At 43.2% G+C, this 20,751-nt stretch overlaps 3 protein-coding genes across 3 annotated transcripts in view; 2 read left to right on the forward strand and 1 right to left on the reverse strand.

Annotated features, from left to right (window-relative positions):
- Nucleotides 1-1,116: 1,116 nt before the first annotated feature.
- Nucleotides 1,117-2,680, forward strand: LOC6496864 (cytochrome b-c1 complex subunit Rieske, mitochondrial). The gene is made up of 3 exons (XM_001963214.4): nt 1,117-1,325; nt 1,889-2,268; nt 2,356-2,680. Exons 1-3 carry the CDS (start codon nt 1,232-1,234, stop codon nt 2,572-2,574), a joined length of 693 nt encoding a protein of 230 aa, XP_001963250.1. The 5' UTR covers nt 1,117-1,231; the 3' UTR covers nt 2,575-2,680.
- A 370-nt stretch (nt 2,681-3,050) lies between these two features.
- On the forward strand, nt 3,051-20,255 carry LOC6496865 (rab3 GTPase-activating protein catalytic subunit). Its single transcript, XM_001963212.4, has 5 exons — nt 3,051-4,476; nt 6,040-6,212; nt 18,730-19,265; nt 19,321-19,550; nt 19,613-20,255. The coding sequence occupies exons 1-5, from the start codon at nt 3,148-3,150 to the stop codon at nt 20,111-20,113; spliced, it is 2,769 nt and encodes a 922-aa protein (XP_001963248.1). The 5' UTR covers nt 3,051-3,147; the 3' UTR covers nt 20,114-20,255.
- Nucleotides 6,257-20,751, reverse strand: part of LOC6498654 — a 50,845-nt gene continuing 36,350 nt past the window's right edge. Inside the window, 8 exon segments of the mRNA XM_014906732.3 lie at nt 6,257-9,207; nt 10,111-10,491; nt 10,673-10,797; nt 11,280-11,418; nt 11,904-12,583; nt 12,717-13,079; nt 13,379-14,329; nt 14,417-14,635. Coding sequence (XP_014762218.2) covers nt 8,007-9,207; nt 10,111-10,491; nt 10,673-10,797; nt 11,280-11,418; nt 11,904-12,583; nt 12,717-13,079; nt 13,379-14,329; nt 14,417-14,617 — 4,041 coding nt within the window. The 5' untranslated portion in view covers nt 14,618-14,635 and the 3' untranslated portion in view covers nt 6,257-8,006.

Genomic DNA, 20,751 nt, shown 5'->3' on the forward strand with positions numbered 1-20,751 from the left:
AGACTCCAATCCAGTGACATCATAATGGGAAAACTGCAATGGAAAAACTGTGAAAATTCGGTGGATGGATTTTTCATCTCTTCCGGTCTGAAGTCTAACCGGTTTTGCCATGGAAACCCCTTTATCATCTGGGGAAAAGCTAAGCCGCTGCAGTTGCTAATTTAGGAGGTAGTTTTCCTTTTGAACAGGGGTGGCTCAGGACTCAGGGTTTGGCAGCAACTTTGCGGGATGCTGCAAGTGGGGGATGAAAGGGTTCGATGGAAAGGTAAATAAAATGCAATTTGACAAATTCAGAAAATATGTCCAGGCAACATATTAATGGAGAGTCTTGAAACATAATATTAATTTAAGCCCTGATGACTTTGTTTTAGTTTTTTCCTACTTTTGTTTAAATGGAATAGAAGCATTTCTAATTGTAATAATAACTATTAGTTCTTAGACTCCTTTAAACATATATCTTAAATAAAATTAACCTTTATTTAAATCAGAACTTAAAAAAAACATTTAAAATAGACAAATAATACTAATAATAAACAAAATTAAACTTATGGTTTCAAATACATTTTAATATTAAAAGAATGATTATTTGTTAACAATGAGTATTATTTTTAAACAATAACTCAATAATTTAATAAAAACAAAAACATTTTACATCAGACTAAGAAATTGATTAAAAAAAAATTAAATTGAATCTTGATCATGTTTTATATATTTTTTTATTTTCATTGTGGTCAAAAAAATAAAAAGCGATTTTGAGTGAAACATCCTACTCTTTAGGAAGCTGAGGCGTTATTACTACCAGTTTTGCAAGTTTATTATAATATTATATTGAAATTTAAACATTCTTAAAAAAAATGTGGGAAAAAACTTCAACGATAGATGGCGCTAGTCAGTGTTATGACTATATGGCAACCCCCTAACAACGATCTTCGCGAGCGAGAGAGCGGAAAAAGTACTGTCGACAGCAAAAGGAAGTCCTTCGCGTTATAAAACATTTAAAAAATAGCATTTTGAATAAAATTTAATAAAATTAATCATATATTTTTAGCAAAATGAACCACTGTGCCTCGCTGTCCGGCAGCACTACTAACAGCTGACAAAAAAAACATGGCAGCCCTGTCCCATCGCTTTGCAACCCTGTGCTCAGCAGGCAAATAGCGACGAACGTCGAAATTTTCGACTTGAATATTTTTGTGATTTATTTAATCCGACTAACGCATACCCACACAAAATGCTGAACGCCGTGTCGCGAGCCTACGTCCGAGGCGGTGTCCAGGCGATTTCCACCGGCCTCAAGGCCACCGGTGTGGCCATCAACTCCATGGGTAAGGTTCCCAATTCAGCGAGGAGGCCCAGCAGGCAGAAAACACTCATTACATAATGAATGGAAGAGGAAAAAGTGTATTAAACCTCTTAAAACACAAGGAAATTTGGCAAGGACGAAGTTGACAGGCACCATCGAGGAGAATTGGCAAACTTCCTTACGTAATTTCAACATAACCTCGCACAACAACAACAACTATTCGCAAGGAGGGGACGGAAACTTGGAACCACCACATAGAGCTCTCTTCCTTAAATGATGTTAAGGACTATGGTCTATAAATATACAAAAACATTGGCCAGATATTGTAGAACTAGAATGTAAACAAAATGCTCAAAATGCACACCTATAGGGCTAATATTATGAAGCATTTTAATCCAGATTGTTTATACATAAAAGACAATATTCTTGTATTAGTTGTTAACAGGTATAACAGGTGGTTAAAAGGTTGCAAATACTACTAACTCTAGCAAACTATTTGTTAGAGCGCAGATGTTAGAATCAAAGCAGAATCATAATGCATCTACAAGAGACATTATTTACTCACTCTCGTGTTTATTTTTTCAGCCAACCGCCAGGGACACACCGACCTGCAGGTGCCAGATTTCACCGACTACCGCCGTGACTCCGTCAAGGATGGCCGTCGTCGTAATGAGACCGCCGAGGAGCGTAAGGCCTTCTCCTACCTGATGGTCGGAGCCGGAGCTGTCGGAAGCGCGTATGCGGCCAAGGGTCTGGTTAACGCCTTCGTGGGATCGATGAGCGCCTCCGCCGATGTGCTGGCCATGGCCAAGATCGAGATTAAGCTTTCGGACATCCCGGAGGGCAAGTCGGTGACATTCAAGTGGCGCGGCAAGCCGCTGTTCATCCGCCACCGTACCGCCGGTGAGATCGATACTGAGCGCCAGGTGCCTACAGCCTCACTCCGCGATCCGGAAACCGATGATGTGAGTGGTCTTAGAGTGGATCCATCTTTGTGTAACAAGGGTATCCAGAATATTTAAGAAATATATTAATTATGTTATTTCGTGCAGCAACGAGTGATCAAGCCCGAGTGGCTGGTGGTCATTGGCGTGTGCACGCATCTTGGATGTGTGCCCATCGCGAATGCCGGTGACTTTGGAGGCTATTATTGCCCTTGCCACGGATCCCACTACGACGCTTCGGGCAGGATCCGCAAGGGACCGGCGCCCCTCAATCTGGAGGTGCCCACCCACGAATTCCCCGATGAGGGAACTCTCGTGGTTGGCTAAAGTGGAGAAACACCCAGAGAGCTGTTATCGTTTAAGCCCCAAACTACATAGTGAATGGATTGATGTAAATTAATAAAAACAACCAAACAAAACGGCTGAGAATAAACAAAGTATTCATTCGAACTCAAGAGGGAGCTATCAAGAAATCAAGTGGTAACCAAAAATTATACAGTGTCAGAAGACTAGCAGAACAGATTCAAGAAACAAAGATGTTTTTAATCCAAAATTTTGTTTTTTAGGAATTGTATACTAAATAATATAAATAATGTTTAATTTTAGTAGTGGCTTAAGCCAAACATTTTAATTATTGTCACATTACTAAAGACTAAAATAGCTTCTGATATTAGTTCTTCTGCCTTTGAAGCTCCACTTTTAGACTAGATTTATTAGTTTTGAAATTTATTGAAAGGACAAAAAAAAGGATATTCAAACAATTTCCAACACTAATTAAAGCCAAAGTGGCAACCTCCAACAGCTGAGCAACAAATTTCGTGGGTCTGGCAGCTCTGCTCATTGTTTTGTCTACGACTTTTGTTTGTTGACTTTTTAATACGCGTTGAACTGCTCTCTAAAATGGCCGAGGAAATCGATGACAACGAGTTCTATAGAGAAAACTTTAGCGCCGACTCCGATTGGGAAGTGTTCAATGCCCAGCTGGGCGAAATACTCCAGAAATGGGATGTATCCTCCGATTCTGACGTGGGCAGAAGTCTACGGCCCGAGGAAATCTTTCATTGCAAGTGGAAGGTGCAACAAGAGAAGCTGGACATACTAATGAATCGAAATGGCATCGAAGTGGAGTACCATCAAGCCGTTTTAGATGAGGATGAACTGACGGCGCGGGAGGAGATCAAGGAAAATACATGCTTGCAACGCACCATTTGCCACGAGGATCTGATGAGTTTAGGAAACAGTTTTGGTCCGCCAATAAGGAGCACCCAGGACCTGCACACGCTCGCCAGGATCTACGGCCTGAGAAGGTTTATTGTTATGCATCCTGCCAGCCCGAATCTTAAATACATGAAGTCCACTTCGGAGTTTAATTTCTTTTTAAGCGCCGCTGCTGTGGTGGCTGCGGAAGTTCAGAGTGTGGTGCCCATTTTCGTACAGATCTACGATCCCAAGTGGAACTTCTACACAGGCTTAGCCTTGGCGCCTGCTCTTAGGACTAACTTTAGGCTGATTGGGCTGGAGAAAGCTCCGCCAGAGTGCCGTTTTCTAATGGGCCTCCTTACCCTGTTCAGGGAAAAGGTACCTTCTTCCTATAACCAGGCGGCCAAGATATCGGTTTGCACCACTTACGCCTTAGATACCATGCGAATTCGCATGCCCATGTATGTTCCTTTCGATCATGGTCTGAGCTCCGAGGATATTGTTGTGGATGGTGAGGTTTTCCAGATAGAACTTCAAAACTTCTACGCCCTGCCACACGGCTATACACCGGAATCCTGCACGGAAATCTACTTGGTCTACACCTGGCCAGAGTTATCGGAGCATGTGGCCTTCGATAGTGAACAAAGAACCGATTTTATTCCATCGAAAGCTCCACTGGGAAAAGTTTACCTGTCCGTCGAGGCGTCTTCGTACCTCTCTTGTTGTCTGAAATATTACCAATCTGTTGGAGAGATAACTCGTTCACTAGAATCGTATGTGGGCAGAAATTTTTCGGGTATCAGTAGCGGAGCTGAAGGTGCCTCCAATCCTCTCGATCGAATCACCTCCCACAAACTATCCCCAGGCAGAGATCGTAGGTACAATCTTCCATCCCAGGCTGGTCTAACAAAGCGTCTGCCCGGACCCAAGACAGAGAGCGAGTTAAGCGAACTGCTGGCCTACCTGTTTCCTGATATGCATCCGGATATGGCCCTGTATCCATATTCAAAGAACAACTTCAAGGATAAGGTGCGTAGAACACTTAATATAATTAATTTAAAGCTTAAATACTTGTATAAAATATAAATCAAAAGAAAATCAATCTAAAATATAAATTGGCTACAATTAGCCATCCCTGTGGGCCACAATGTCATATTCATACATGTACATGTGAAGGGGACACCCTGCAACATTGTTCAAAAAATCTAAAAAATATTTTAGATTTGGCAAAGATATAGCCATCGCAGTGGGCCGCAATGTCATTTCCATACATGTGCCCATTTTTGAAGGAGACCCCCTGCAAAATTTAAATAAAAAATCTAATAAAATTTTAGAAAAAATCTAAAAAATATTTTTTTCTCAGATTTTGATGCAGAATAGAGGAGGATTTATTTACGAATCGTTTGAGGTATTCCTCTCAAGGATCGGATAGAAATTGGCAAAGATATAGCCATCGCAGTGGGCCAGAATGTCATTTCCATACATGTGCCCATTTTTGAAGGGGACCCCCTGCAAAATTTTAGAAAAAATCTAAAAAATATTTTTTTCTCAGATTTTGATGCAGAATAGAGGAGGATTTATTTACGAATCGTTTGAGGTATTCCTCTCAAGGATCGGATAGAAATTGGCAAAGATGTAGCCATCGCAGTGGGCCAGAATGTCATTTCCATACATGTGCCCATTTTTGAAGGGGACCCCCTGCAAAATTTTAGAAAAAATCTAAAAAATATTTTTTTCTCAGATTTTGATGCAGAATAGAGGAGGATTTATTTACGAATCGTTTGAGGTATTCCTCTCAAGGATCGGATAGAAATTGGCAAAGATATAGCCATCGCAGTGGGCCAGAATGTCATTTCCATACATGTGCCCATTTTTGAAGGGGACCCCCTGCAAAATTTTAGAAAAAATCTAAAAAATATTTTTTTCTCAGATTTTGATGCAGAATAGAGGAGGATTTATTTACGAATCGTTTGAGGTATTCCTCTCAAGGATCGGAGAGAAATTGGCAAAGATATAGCCATCGCAGTGGGCCAGAATGTCATTTCCATACATGTGCCCATTTTTGAAGGGGACCCCCTGCAAAATTTTAGAAAAAATCTAAAAAATATTTTTTTCTCAGATTTTGATGCAGAATAGAGGAGGATTTAGTTACGAATCGTTTAAGGTATTCCTCTCAAGGATCGGAGAGAAATTGGCAAAGATATAGCCATCGCAGTGGGCCAGAATGTCATTTCCATACATGTGCCCATTTTTGAAGGGGACCCCCTGCAAAATTTTAGAAAAAATCTAAAAAATATTTTTTTCTCAGATTTTGATGCAGAATAGAGGAGGATTTAGTTACGAATCTTTGAAGGTATTCCTCTCAAGGATCGGATAGAAATTGGCAAAGATATAGCCATGAAAGTGGGCTATTTCCATACATTGTTTAGAACTTTGAAGGGGACTCCGTAGAAGGTACCTTCCTTTCATATTTCTTATTATTTTAATTATTTTCAGAGGGTAGAATTATCTAGATAGACTTAATTTTAGTTACTGAAACCCAACTTGATCCACTTGAATACTTACGCTTATATAACCCAACATACTTTTCAGTTCGATCCGATGCGCATCAAAAGTGCTGCTGCCGACTCTTTGGTCTGCCGCCTCAGCTGCCTCCTGGCAAACTGCCACGCCCACCTGGGAGGCGTCGAGGGCATGGCTCAGTTGTGGGCCGCCTTCACTCGGCAGCTCCGGCTGCTGTGGGATAACTCCTTGACAGTGCCAGGGTAAGTGGAAGCCAAAATGAAAGACAGACTACGAAAAAGCCAAGTCGTAACAAAAATATGCTTTATTTGGAACTCGATGCGTACGAATCTAAAATCCGAAAAACGAAACTTTCCGTAAATAGTCTAGTAAATTTAGTTTGCTAATCTGTGAAGCCGCAAAGTTAACATTTGAATTCGATTTACAAGTAACAATATAACGCACATTTATAATGGGACGCTCCTCAGTAAGCCCAACAGTGGGGGCTTGGTGGTGTTCTCTTCTTCAAAATCGTGTTGGTGTCTTCGTTTGGGTTTTATAATGATATTCGATCCAAGTCAGCGATAATCTACATTATTTGGCAGTTTTAGTGTTGGTGTTACTTATTAAAATATTCCTCGTTTGTGGTTGGTGTTCTTTAAGTGCCGCTAAACTAAATTCAAGCAAGTGCTTCGTTCCTCCTCCCTGTGCTAAGGCAGTTTAATTAAATTTTAATTGTTTAAACACTAAAATTGATTTAATTTTTTTACCCACTAGTTTTGGGATATTGATTTTTCTACTTGTCTTGAAACATTTCATTTGGAATTTATTGCCTAAGTTTTATTGGAATATATTTGTTCTGTGGTTCTTCTTCTAAATAATTGCTCCCGTTTTCCACCTAAATTGTGCTTACTTCTCTAATGCTCAAAGCCTTGTCTATAACTATATATTTAGTTCTTAGGAATAACGTTTAGAATATAATATATGGATATTTGCTTACATCTCTAAGTATTTAGTGCCTCACATGGGCGTTGTTGTGAAACTGGCCCGGGATGGGGCCAGCTCCTGCCCACGGGCACTAAATATTGTTAACTGTCAACTGTGTTTCGCTCGGACTCCTCCGGATTGTTTATCCGGACTCGTCCCTCCAACAATAATGATAATGATAAGGCTAAAAACGGAAATCGTTTGAAACGCTTAAGCCTAATTATTTCTATATACAAAGATATACAAGATATACCTGTCTGAGACAAGCAGGCCAAAAATAATAAATAAAAAAACTAAAAACTGTTTCAATTTTAAAATGTAAATTTTATTAAAAATCGTTCTAAAGAATAAGGAAATCATAAGAGTTAGAATAGAACTTAGCACGCAAAGGTTGGTTTCAATTGAAGCTTCTGTACAAAAAACGAAATGAAACTGACTTCAATATTAAAAATTAAAAATAAAACTGTTTGGGCAGTAGAATGGTTTGGTTGAATCGATTCAAGACTGGGATAGACAAACTCAGAATCATAAATCAAATAAGAAAGTTTGGTTCAAACTGTGGACTAGAAAGTGTTAACGGGGGGAATCTTCTCTAAAATGATTATTTAAACAACTTTAAATCGAGCTAGAAATGATAATTAAAATTGAAAGTGGGAGTGGGAGTGATTTTGAGTAAACTACATTACAATTGGTATTTGTTCTAAATTATTTACATATTGCTTGTGTTTTGTGCTATTCCAGCGACTTCTATGCCTGTCTATCCCAGCATAAGAACGACCCTTGATTCCTTACACTCTAAGCATTTGTTAATCCGATTTAATAGCTATTGTGTTTAATTAGTACCGTATTGACTTAAGGTTGTAGTTCTTTGATTGCTCAACTAATTGCAAGAAGAACTAGCGGATGTGTGTGGGGGGGTATTATTGCACTCTAAACAGCATACAAAAATATCTATTCTTTCTCGGTTATACTTTAAGGTGTTTTTGCATTTTATCGCAATTGTTATGCATTATGCAAATTGTGAGAGGCCGCCGGGAGTGACAACGGCAGCGGCATTTTGGATTTAAGATTCAAGAGGATGGGCGGCACTCAAGGCTTGGTCTCAAGGCCCTGTCTCCAGATGGGTCTGCTGCCTCTGGTGGTGTCTCAGTGTCAGCCAATGTCAAGTTCAGCGACAAGGACACATCCTGCTGCTGCTGCTCCTCCTCCTTCTGTCTTACTTGCTCTATGCTTGACACCGAAGTGCTGGCCGCCAAGGATGAGCTGCCATCGTCCTCCTCTAGTTCTACTGCCGCCTCTGTTGTCACAGTGGCCATCACCTTCTCCTCCATACCATCCTCCTCCTGGCTTAGACTACAATTACATGTACAATTACAGCTATCACTAAATGTATGCGTCTTATAATTGGTTGCATCATGATTAAGATTATTATTATATAAAATATTGTTAGTCGTTGCTGTTGCTGTTGCTGTTGCCATTGCGGGTAACTGTAAACGGAAGGCATTGCTGCGGGGTAGTTGCTGTTGGCGTGCTATTGCTGTCGCTGATGTTGCTGCTTCTGTTGCTGCTGCTGCTGCTGCTGCTGCTACTTCTGCAGTTGTTGCTGTTGCTACTTTTGTGGGATGATGATAAATGATTTCCTGACGTTCATATTCGTTAAAATAGTTCTCAACAACAATGCCACTCGCTGCAGTGTCGGGTGTTGCATCTACCATAGCTTCTGTCAGCGTAGCCAGCGGCAACTGTTGCAGATTGCTGGTGTTGCTGTTGCTGTTGTTGCCTATTTTGTTGCTATTATTGCTGTTGCTATTATGGAAATTGGCTGCTCGAGGCACCACATCAGGGGGTGAGGTGCAACGTTCTGTCAGTGGCATATAGTAGTGTAATCGTTGTTGATGTTGCTGCTGCTGCTGTTGCTGTTGCTGCTGTTGCTGTTGCTGTGCTGACTGATATGGCTGCTCCAATTGCTGATTGTTTCTATGTCGTTGTTGTTGATGTCGCTCATTCCTCAAATGTTGCTGCTGCTGTTGTTGCTGCTGACACCGGCCATTCCCCGCCTCAATAGCCGGCGTCAGATATTGTCAGAAAATGCCATCCCAGTTTAATACAACATTGAAATATCAGGATAAGCTGAGCCGCCCTCATAATGGCACTAAACCGTTCCGCGTCGTCGGATTGCGGGCCATATAGATGTCCATGTCGTGATCCGTCCAGTTGTCCGATGTGTCGCAGTAGTTGTTCAAGGTGTGCGTCGATCCCGCCTGCGAGTATCTGGAATGGCAATGGTAGTAGTATTAGTAGTAGTTTGGCCCGTTTTGGCATCGATTATATCAGAGATTCACTGCAATACAGCAATACGCATTGCCCAATGATTGACTTGACTAAGCAGTCCAAGAGAGGTGCTTCGAAACCAAGCGAAACGCAATTAAATTTAATCGAATCCAAGCAAAATTTATACAGCGGGATAGAAGGGGGTTGCCTTGGTTGGATGGTTGGTTTAGTGGTGAAAGGAATGCATGTATTCATTGTTAGTTACAGAATTTTTGTACATGAATGAAAGTTTGATTTGATTGCAGCCATGGATAGTTGCCAATCAAGACTGCACACAGTTTGTCGAGAGGAAGTTATTCGAAAGTGTTGCAGTTTTAGTCTTGAAAACTTCCATTCCAAATAGGGTCATTCATTGGCTCGAGATGGGAAAGGGAGTTACTAATTACTAATTACTTTTGATTCAAACACAAAATAAAGAAAGAAAAGGGAAATATTAAATTATATTCCCACGATTTCGGGGAACTCATAGCCAAAAAAATAAAAACAAATAAATCATTATATATTGAAAGGCAATAAAATGACTTCATGAGCTTTAAGATTCTATTTCTAAAATCCCACCCGGTTCATAAAAAAGCTAATTAATTTAATCACCCACCAAAGTCATAAAAAACTCATTCAATTAGAAAACTTTGAAGGCAAGACGTAAATAAAGAAACAACACAAATTCGGAGAAAAGAATTGAAAGTGTAATTCAACACTTGTGTGATTTGTGATAATCGCCTTTGGAGCTACGATTTTTGATTTCTATCTAACGACAGATGGTGTGACTTATGGGTGTGGGTGTTAGTCTTCGATCCGTGATTCGACGCTTTCGATGAGGTGTTCGATGTACGTTCTACTTACCGACTTCCCGGTCGATGGTTATGTATGTGCGTGGTGTTCAGTTGATCGCGTGATCTGGAACGGGGACGCGATCTTCTGGCACTGGAGGCGATACTGGCCGGGCCACCGCCACCCACCATTCCGCTCATGGCCATTAGGCTGGTGACGGGCAGACCGCCGGCCACTCCGCCATTGACGCCGTTGCCACCACCGCCACCGCCGCCGTGTATGGATCCGGCGTACGAGGCCCGGGACATGCGCTCCGAGGCGGCGGCCAGGGATTGCCGGGATTGTCGCAATTCCGGTCGGGAGTTAACCAGATTCGAGGGGAAGGCGCTGTTCAGGTAGCCTCTATGCGAATTATTCGAGAAACTGTGCTGCGACTGTCCATCCGCCAAGGATCTGCTGTGGGGTTTGGGTTTCGTGTTTTTTGTGCGTATGTTTGATGCGTAAAAAATAAATTAATACAAAAAAAAATAAATGAAACAATCGCAAATAAATAATAATGAAAACAAAAACGAGGCAGCAAGCTGGCAAGCAAATATTTGTTCGATGGGGGGAGTAAATGGGCGTGTCAACTCACCTTGACTTGCCCACCTTGCCGGGCATTCCGGAGAAGTGGCTACGCATGTCGTCCGGCTGGTCGACGGGATAAATGCGAGGACGCGGTATGGAGCGACCACTGTAGGCCGACACTTGATCCCATTCCTGAAAGAATTAAGATTCAAATAATGGTTTTAGAACAAGTCAAATTATAATTATATATCCTTGAAACTATGCACTTATCAGCAATTATTTGGCCTGACATTTTGGCAAGCAACCTTGCCAAGAAGTGAGTCGAAGATTGGCAATCTGTAGTATTTATCCGCGCTGCGCTCGGTTTAATTTGTTGTCTTCCATAAATACAATCAGCAGTCATCAAATCGCGACTCTGCCAACTTCCCGCAGTCATGGTCTAACCCATTCCCGGTCCTCCAAGCCAGCAAATAGCCAACTATCCGGACAATCAGCCAGTCAGTTAGTCAGTCAGTCATGCAGTCAGACAGCCAGCCAGCCAGCCAGCCGGGCGGGAGCCAGCCAGGAGGAGTAGCAACAATTTCTTGGCAAACTTGGGGCCAGAGATACAAGTTTAGCTAACCAGGAGCAGGGTGGACCAGGGGGTATAAAAGATATTTGGAATGGGAGCTCACCTTGTGATTGTTAAAGGCCGATAGCGTTGCAATGGAGCCAAGTGGTCCGGGTGAACCGGTCGGACCGCAGCAATTAACGGGCAGACCTCCAATTGGCAGCGGACTCTTCTGCTGGTTGTTCTGCAGTTTGCGGGAGCGCCTGTAAAAGTTTTTTATTTTGTTGAAAAGTAGAGGATAAGACAGTACCCTATGCGAGCCAATAATTGCATAATATTTAATTGCTTAAAATAGAGTCATTTCACGAAGAGTTCTTAGCTGAATAGCTATTAAGATTCTTGTTGCCAGAATAGGCATTTAAGTATAGATGCAATAGCTGGAGTATCCTTTGGAAGAGCATAATGAGGTTGCACTTGAAGATGATCAAGTGTTTGGTAGATATGGAGCATAAATAGAGGCAAAGCGTAACAAATTCAACGCACTGCGCACTGGTGGGGAGACATGAAAGAGCCACTCTATAGAAATGTGGAAACGACTTAAGGACCTGCGATAAATCAGCTAGCCACTTTGCACAGCAATTGGCTTTGTCTGTGGCTCAGTTGTTGGCCCATAACTCATGGTCATGGGTGGAAAAAAATACAAAAATAAAATGGAATATATATGTATGTGCTGGGATAGAGAACCCACCTGCTGGCAGCAATGAAGACAATCACGGCCACAATGATGGTGCCACAAATGGCGGCACTGGCCGCAATCGTTATCTTGTCCATGTTGGAGGCCTGGGAGGCCACTGTCCTCACTTCGCGGCACTGCTGATACGGCACTGTCTCTGGGGTCACATGCAGCTCCTCCAACGATATAACACACACAATGATGCACTCCTGGGCCGGGACATTCTTGATCTTGAACTCCCGCTCGCTGGCCTCCAATGGGGGTCCCTGTTTAAAGGCTTTCTCGCCGAACAGTCGGTAGACCACACGGAAGCCCAGGATGTTGGCGGTGTCGGAATCCCATTGGATGATTACGGAACTATCCTGTCGGAAGGCGTGCTTCACCTGCACCTCGTTGGCATCGTCGATTCGAGTTCCCCTCTGCGGCGGATATCCCAGGACGAGTGGCGGCCTTTGCGGCTTGTGGAGACCCGAGCCTCCAGCCCCGTTGGTATTTCCATTGGTCACTCCTTGACGCCATCCCGGTGCCTGCTTGCCATTTCCATGGCCCGCAGAAGAGGAGGAGGAAGAGGAGGAGCTGCTGCTCGTGGTGATGGAAGTGGCATGGACTGTTCCAGTTCCATTAACCGAAAGATTCGATGCTGGCGAGGCGGTGGTAGCCGATGCAGTTGTTGCAGCTTTGGTGGGAGGTCGAGTCTGGAGAGGATGAAGTGCAAGATTGGAATATTTGTTAATACGATGGAGATTCAGTTTTTAGTGATGTGGATTCCCCTCCACATTATCCATTTAAACTCAAGAGTCCTCCTCGTTCTATCACCTGAACACTCACCGTGCTGCGCTTCGTTGTTGGCTCCGGCGTGGTGGTTGTGGTTGTCGTTGTGGGTGTCGTTGTTGAAGTCGAGGAGGGGCTGCTCACACTGCTGCCAACGGGTGAGGAGGCGGCTGTGCCAGTACCTGTGGCAGTGCTTGTTCCAGTTCCCGCATCCGTACCAGTGCCCGTTTCATATTCCACAGAGTCGGGGGAGGCCGATAGCGTGGGCTTCAGGTTATCGGCCAGGCCGACGGGACCACGAAGGGCCGCATCGGCGATGTCCGGACAGCTCAGCTCCTCGGGCTGAATCGAATAGAAGCCACGGTCCCGGAAGCGGGGTGGAGTGCCACAGAATTGTGGGTTCCGTTCCCGCGATGTTACCTGAGGGCAGGAAAAAAGGGAAGCACAGGTTGGCAGGTTAACGAAACGAGCTTGTTGGCAAGTTTGTTGCAAACGAGTTCTAATCGGAAATGGTCCATTTGGCAAGAAGACCAAGATAAGGGCAGTGTTTTTAATGGACAAATTGGAGGTTCTTTTATGGAGAAATGGAGATACAATAAATGTTTCAAGACCTCTTGACATTATCACTTTAAAGGTTAAAATAAAAACCAATCTAATAAGAAAGTATTATATTTTTTTGGGGATAACTTCTAACACATTCGGTCAGTGCAGTAACTCACCTGCAGGTCTCCATTTCGAATCCACTCGGCCACCCATCGCAGCTTGCAGTCGCAGTGGAGGAACCTGCCTCCCAGGGACAGACCTCGCAGCGTGGCATTAAGGTGGGTGAAGGCGCCCTCGGGCACACTGCTCAAGGGGTTGCCATCGAGGGCCAGGAGAGTGATGCCCGGGTTGCCGCGGAATGCTGCCTCCGGCAGAGTGGTCAGCAGATTGAAACCAATGTCCAGGACCCGAAGCTCCTTCAGCGAGTGGACGGCTCCGATGGGGAACTCGGCGAGCAGGTTGTTCAGCAAACTAAGCGAACTAAGAGTCTTTCGAACGCCAGCGAATGCCGTTTCGCCAATACTCTGGATGAGATTCCTCTCCAAGTTGAGGGCCGTCAAGGCATCTAAGCCATCGAACACCCGAATTCCACCAGCGCCCGGCAGCTCCTTGATGCCGTTCTGGGAGAGATCGAGGAAAGCCAGGCTCTTCAAGCCTCGAATGGATTCCGGTACGCGGCGCTGTTTGGTTCCTTTGAGATTCAGGTTCTTCAGGCTCTGCTCCAAGCCCCGGAAAGCGCCAGCTGCCAGGGTCACATTGTTGTCGTTCAGCTTGAGGGTGGAGAGCTTGGTCAGCCCAGTGAAGGCATCGTCGGGTATTTGACTCAGCTGGTTCTTGGACAGATCCAGCAGATTCAGCTTGCCCAGCACTTTGAGTGCCTCCACCGGCACATCGGCGAGCAGATTATCCTGCAGATTTAGATTCCTCAGCACCGACTCCTGGCCCTTGAAGGCCCCAGCATCTATCCTCTGGATGCCACAGCTCGAGAGCTGGACATTGTGAAGACTCAGGTTGCTGAAAATTCCCTCGGGCAGCTCCGAGATGGATGAGTTGTTCACGTAGAGCAGATCCACGGGCTTGAGGCGAGCATGGCTGTTCATGGCCTCCAGAAGTTGTTGGAAATCCACCTGCGAGTAGGATTAGAGTTAGTAGTATTAATTATATTATTAGTTGTAGATGTTAGTTAAAATACTAAACTTAAATAATAAACCTACCTGATCACATTGCACGGATAACTCACGGCCCAGGTTGTAGGCGCAGATGCAGCTCGTCTGTAAATCGGGCACATCCCTCTGCCAGGGACACTGGCCGTGGGCGGGACTAATCCAGGTGGCCAGGATTAGTGGGAGTAGCAGGAGCAGGAGCTGGGGCGTGGTCGCTGCTGGCGTTGTTCTTGTCGTTCGGCCAGGTCTCATCTTGGTGCCGGCATAGAGCTGCAAACAAAAATAGGAGAAGACAAATTTGCGTTAGAGAAGTGGGTTGGAGCTGGGAGCTGGAGGGAGGCTTGAAAAAGTGAAGGTTGTCTGGGCCAGTCGGGCCATAAATTACCCAATTAATACTGTCGCCTGGCAGGCAAATCTCCATCCAATGTGCTCGTTTTGTTTTTTTTTTCCTCCCCCTCTTGAGCATATCTTTCTTTGGTCAGTTGGTCAAGGATTGAATTGAGGAGTGAGAGTGAAAGCAAAGGATGCACAGGAAAAAATCTATCTTGTTTGTTGAAAATCTTTTAATTTAATTATCGTTATTCAGTGGAATCATTTTTTTCAAATGCATGCTTTATCAATCAGTTTGTCAGGCTACTTTCGATTTCATTTTCATGCTCGTTAAGCAACAAACAGTCCATGAAAGGATCCCATGCCAGTGTCCTGATCCTTGGGGCAGTTTAGTTTTGATTAATTTGCCTGTCTGCCTGGCTGCGCCTGTCAAACGAGGTGCTTCAGCACCCAGACACTTTACTCACAGCTCCTTTGGGCCATAAAATAGGCATAAAAAGGCGGAAAGGACGATGTCATTCGCCAAAGCAAGATGTAGCGAAAGTAAATCCTTTTGCATCCCTTTTAGTCAGGACTCTCCACAAAAAGTCCACAAATCGCTGAAACCAGGAAGGAAAATTCGCGGCATTTTTTTTTTTTGTTGGCCATTTAATTTAATTTAGCGACCTCCTTTCAAGAAAAAGCCAAGCACGTGACGTTTAACCCTCTTTAACCTCCTTTTCCCCTTTTCTCCCAAGAAGCGAACAATGGCCAATGACTGGAGGGTCAGCCAAGAAGCTGTTGACCTTTTTGCATAATCATGAGTTATGATGACACACAGTTTCGCTCCCCTTTTTTTTTTTTGGTGGTCATTGAGGCTTCTTTTTTGAGAAAATTCTTTGTATTTCTTGATCATTGTTATATTATGTGATTTTAGGGGGTTAAGAGTAAAGGGGAGAGAGAGTAACCAACCAGGTGAATGGACTTTAAGACTCCCTAATTTTGAATTTTTCTTTAAGAAACTTGCAAATTGAATATTATTTCCATGCCATTGGCATTTATGGCTTGCGGATAAACCGCAGAATAATAATTAAACTGCACGCTTCGCTGCAGTCCAAATAATAATCAACATTTTGTCTTTTGATTGATAGTTTTTTTCATCTTCCTACTCGGCTCAGCTGTGTGTCACGCCTCCCTGCATCCATCAGATACTATTTCCCCTCAAGCTGTTGTTGCAATCTCTGAGGTTGATGTTTCAATTGTTGGTTGCGCCTGACTTCATTTTTCATGGCACTTTGGGTTTTTTGGTTTGTTGTGTTGGCTTGTCTCTTCCTTAATTCCACTTATAAATTGCATTACGTGGCTAAGTCCGACCAAAAAAAAAAAGGCCAGAAAAAATATTTCAAGCTTCACTGTGCACTGTCCCACCCCTCTATCTCATTTTCTCTGAATTTTTCTCTTATAGCATGGGTATGCTCTATGCTCGTTTCTCATTTCTCATTTCTCACTCAACTGTCTGGCCACAAATTTAATTAAAAAATTCTTGCACCATTTTATTCCCTTATTTTTTTTTTCTTCTTTTTTTTTTTTTTTTATTCAGAGAGTAGTCCCCCCCTTTTGCCACTTTTCTCGGTCGTCGCTTTTGTTGTTTTCCTTCTGCGTATTAATTGCATCACTAAATTTTTTAATGCGCGAAAAGTGCGAAAATTGCAACGGGAAAACAAAGAAAGAACTGCAACAACAACAATTACAATTACAAAAGACCCACCCCCCACACAATGGAAAAAGGAATGAAGTACAGTTGTGCAGCAACAAAATGGCAGTCCACAAAATGGCGCCCAAAAAAAATAGTTTGAAAAATAAGAAAAGTTTTGAAAAAAAAATATCTTTCGGGAAGAAAAAATTCTCAAATGCTGTTTAAAAAAATTAAATAAAAACTACATTTTTAAGGCCACTCTTAAAGCCCTCAAAAATTTCCTCAAATTGCATTTTTTGTTTGTGTTTTTCTCACCTGAACCTGAAAGACTTGAAAGGTGCAAATGATTTTTCTATCCTTCTCCCTCAAAGTCCATTTTTTTTGTCTTTTTTGTTTTAGCCACATAATTATTCACTTTTTGTTTTTTGTTGGTTTGGCAAATTTGCATTTTTAGACAATGCGGTCCCAACCACTTGATTTTTTCTTATTTGAGTTTTTATTTTGGTAATTTTCTGTTTTTTGTCCACTTGCCTTTGGGCCAGGTTGGGCAATCTTCTGCTCCGACTCCGGCCTTTCGGTGCCCCAAAAAATGTTTTAATTGAAGTTTTATTTAACAAAAGCTGGGCACACTTCTTGTGGGCGTGGATTCCTCCTCTTTTTTGTGGGCTTAAGGTCACATAATGCTGTTAAGCATTTAAGTGGATTAGAATTTTTGAGGTTGACTATAAAAAAGTGAGTTTGTTTTTGCTCTTCTCCCTTCTTTTTTTTTGTGGGAAAAAGTTGTCAATTGAAAAGTTTATATATATAGAAGGGGTCTTTTTATATAGAATGGGTTGTTTCTCTGTGGAGAGTGTGAGCAGGTTGATAATCTCTTGGGTCGGCTTAGCTCCAGAAATTAAACGACTTCCAACAAGAATAACACACAACCAAAAAAATAATAATCATTTTTGGGCTTGACCCTATGAAGTCTGAAGCCTTTGTGGGGCATATTAATTATTGGGTATTTTCAAGAGGAGAACTAATTTTGGGCTTGGTTCCAGAGGTTAAAAAGGAAAGGTTCGGAGTGTAAATATTTAGGAATATTTAAAGAGGTCTCCCAAGTAACCTCATTTTAAATTATTAATTGCCTTCAGAAAAATCTAACTTTTAATAAAAATTCTTTGACTTATCTTGAGAATATTTGTCTCTAGTCTTTAGGCTATATAGAACCTACATATAGGCTGGTGGAGATTCCCCCATAAATATTTTGGCTTTTGGTTGTCTCATTTTTGTTCTGTGGCCAAAAAAAAATTTCCACTTAACCGCAGCTTATCCTTCCAAGCAAATTGTTCTCTTGGCCACAAACAGAAATAAACGTAACTCGTTCTAGTTTATTGGCCCAGTTCGTGATGATAATGATGATGCTGGCAATGAGGATGTGGATTCGGATGGAGGCGTTACCAAGGCTTTCGAACATAAACAAGGAATTAATGACATGGAGTACATTTGATGTTTTTATTTCATTGCAACTAAAACGAAAGTGTTTGGGGGGCAAATGGGTGGAGGAAGCGGGATGACCAGCTAGTGTTGGGGCCAATAAAAACCAAAAGCCATTTGTCAGCCGGCTGAGTGCAAATTTTAGCCACTTTAAAACCTTTTAAGCAGCTGCCGCCACTTCCCTGCAGCTGTCCACGCAACTCCAACTAATAAGGCAAGTTTTATGCAAATGCCAAGTGCAGCAGGGCTCCAGGGCAACTCCCGCTTCTAGTGGCTCTTCCTGCTGACACTTTTTTTTTCTTTTTCGGCCATGGTCCAAATAACTCACTTCCCCCTAATGCAGCACACATTTCCATCCTCATCCTCATCCTCATACTTCTCTACATCCAAGTTGACTCCACTTTTGGCTTGCTGGAGTTCAGTGAACTCCGGCCACTGACTCACCGCCATCTACTCCACCATTATTTAAGCCAACTTCATTGGCTATGCAAGACCAGAGGGCCACGCACGCGTTGACAACCGTGATGAGCGTGAATATCAATTGGCTTAAGAGTTGGGGAGGCTATCAGGTGGTGGGGGTAGACGCTACCATAGTTCGGACTGATACATATATGCTTGGCTTACAAGAGCCGCCTTTGTCAAGCTCAATCGGAGATTGGGAAGAAGAATGTGACCGATATGCCCGGAGGGGCTGAAGAAAGACAGTAAGGTAGGGCTTCTAGAAGAAATCTCATAATGATAAGTGATTCTTCAGAAGAGATTATGACTAAAATGATCAGAGTTTCAGAGCTAAGCCTAATTACTTAAACGTATTGTATGTCGACACCTAAGATACTGTTCTAACAGATAACAACTTTTTCGTTTACACCTTTCCATTGGCTAGAATTTCCGCTGGATTTCCCGACACGCGCACCTGCCTTCTCCACCAGAAACTCCAGATGCTGAATGTTTGTGTGGAGCGTCGCGTGCAACAAGAGGCAATTGGCAAGAAAAGAAAATCCGAGGGAGGGAAACCCAGTTCCCAAGAGGGGCCGGAAGCCGAGGATGAGGAGGACGATGAGGGAGAATTCTTCGACTGTGATGAGCCCACCGCGGGTTCGGGTTCTCCGACAAAAGCTGTTCTCAGCCTTAAGCCCGAGGGCCGCTTGAAGCGTTTGAACGACGAGCGATTGCTGGAGGAACCCGAGGAGTATCTCTACATACCAGAGACCCAAGAGCCTGTCCCCAAAACGGAGGATCAGCTGCAGGACGATGCAGAGGTCATGTTGAAGCTAGGTCCTTGTTCTGGTCTCACGACTCAAATGATGTGCACTTCCCTGCTCTCCGACATGGAGGCCTTTAAGGCTGCCAATCCCAGGGGACAAATAGAGGATTTCATACGCTGGTACAGTCCCAAGGACTGGGAGGAGGTCTCAGATGGTAAGGTTACTAAATAATGTCTAACATTTTGTTTAAAATCCATACTTAATCCCAGAAAATGGCCAGAAGAAGCATCAGTTGAGTGTAAGAATGACCACCGAGGGCAACACCTGGCTCAAGGTGTGGGAACAGGCTCAGGCTGTTCCGGTTAGCAGGCAGAAGAGACTTTTCGATGACACCAACGAAGCCTTAAAGGTTCTCCATTTCATGGAGACACGAAAAATTCACGAGATCTACAATCTGACTGTAATTCCCTTGCTTCACTCAGCGATACTTAAGCTTATAGTGAGTATGAATTAGTAGTTATTAATTTTAATTATTAAAAAACAAACTCTTGATCCTTTAAGGACATTTTCAGCAATGCGCAGGTGGAGGACATTTTCACACCCCAGATCGAGCAACTTCTGGGCGATCTTTGCAGAGTTTCCCGTTCCCATTCGGATGAGCTACCTGCCATAAAGCCCATTTTGGATAACCTGTCCGAGTTGGAGAGCCGTTTCTACCAATTCAAGTGCTTTGAACGGCTCTCGGGATGTCCCAATAGGATCGCCTTGCCTCAGGTGAAGCAGCAGTTCGAGGAGATCCTTCGGAATGAGAACTGTTGCACAATCGTTAACCGAAGACTGACGGCAGCCGGAGATGGCACCTTGTACGACATACTCATTCCCAAGCTGGAACAGGACATGGCCGAGCGGCTGATTAGCAAGGACTATATCATACGACTCGATGGGGATACGAAGAGCACTGAAAAGGGTCTCTACTTGGGGCCGCAGTTCATGAGAGCCATTGTTACTGGCGAAAAGTTGAGACTCTGTGGGGCATTTACTGAAAGTACAGCCTTTCTTTAAAGAGATTTTAACTCAGCGCAAAATAATCTGAAATATATATTACTCTATAATCTGTATATCTAATATACTCCACTTTAATAATATACTGTTTGGTGACATAGGTGCTTTATCATTTTATAAAAATAAAATATAAAAAACACTACATACTCTAACAAGTAACTGGAACATCTTTTGGAGATGTTGGCCAAAAATTTAATCACATAATCACTTTGCCAGACGCGAGTCTTGGGGCCAAAAGAAATCCGCATGAAAATCCAAGTTGAATGACAGGCGAGGAAAGCGAGAAAAACTCTTCTGCTACTTTTCTTAAACCAGCAAACTTTTGGCCAAGCAGCAATTGCCCAAAAATACGACGGGGGGTAAAGAGGGGCGTGGCCTGGGGCGGTACTTGAGAGCAGTTCCCAATTTCCCAGTCTGGGGCCATAAGCAAATTGTGGGCCATGTTTAACTGGAATTATTTTAAGCGCACACGCCGGCCGAGCTTGGTTGGAAAAGAAGGCAAAAATGCAAGGGAGGCGGGCTGGTAAGACATAAAACATTTCTCCTACTTGGTTTTCTTGGCTCTTGGGTTTGCCGGTAATGTTTTCTCCACTAAATTACCTACGGGCAATAATTGTTTTGTGTACAGTGTTTGTAGT

This window comes from Drosophila ananassae, chromosome 3R, assembly GCF_017639315.1.
Source record: "Drosophila ananassae strain 14024-0371.13 chromosome 3R, ASM1763931v2, whole genome shotgun sequence".
NCBI classification, from domain to species: Eukaryota; Metazoa; Arthropoda; class Insecta; order Diptera; family Drosophilidae; genus Drosophila; species Drosophila ananassae.

Excerpts from the sequence above, each read along its gene's own strand:
- LOC6496864 (XM_001963214.4), top strand. The coding sequence starts at position 1,232 with ATGCTGAACGCCGTGTCGCGAGCCTACGTCCGAGGCGGTGTCCAGGCG. Across the intron at positions 1,326-1,888 it reads TGTGGCCATCAACTCCATGG|CCAACCGCCAGGGACACACC; the intron begins GTAAGGTTCCCA and ends TTATTTTTTCAG. Across the intron at positions 2,269-2,355 it reads GCGATCCGGAAACCGATGAT|CAACGAGTGATCAAGCCCGA; the intron begins GTGAGTGGTCTT and ends TATTTCGTGCAG.
- LOC6496865 (XM_001963212.4), top strand. The coding sequence starts at position 3,148 with ATGGCCGAGGAAATCGATGACAACGAGTTCTATAGAGAAAACTTTAGC. Across the intron at positions 4,477-6,039 it reads AGAACAACTTCAAGGATAAG|TTCGATCCGATGCGCATCAA; the intron begins GTGCGTAGAACA and ends CATACTTTTCAG. Across the intron at positions 19,551-19,612 it reads CAGCGATACTTAAGCTTATA|GACATTTTCAGCAATGCGCA; the intron begins GTGAGTATGAAT and ends TGATCCTTTAAG.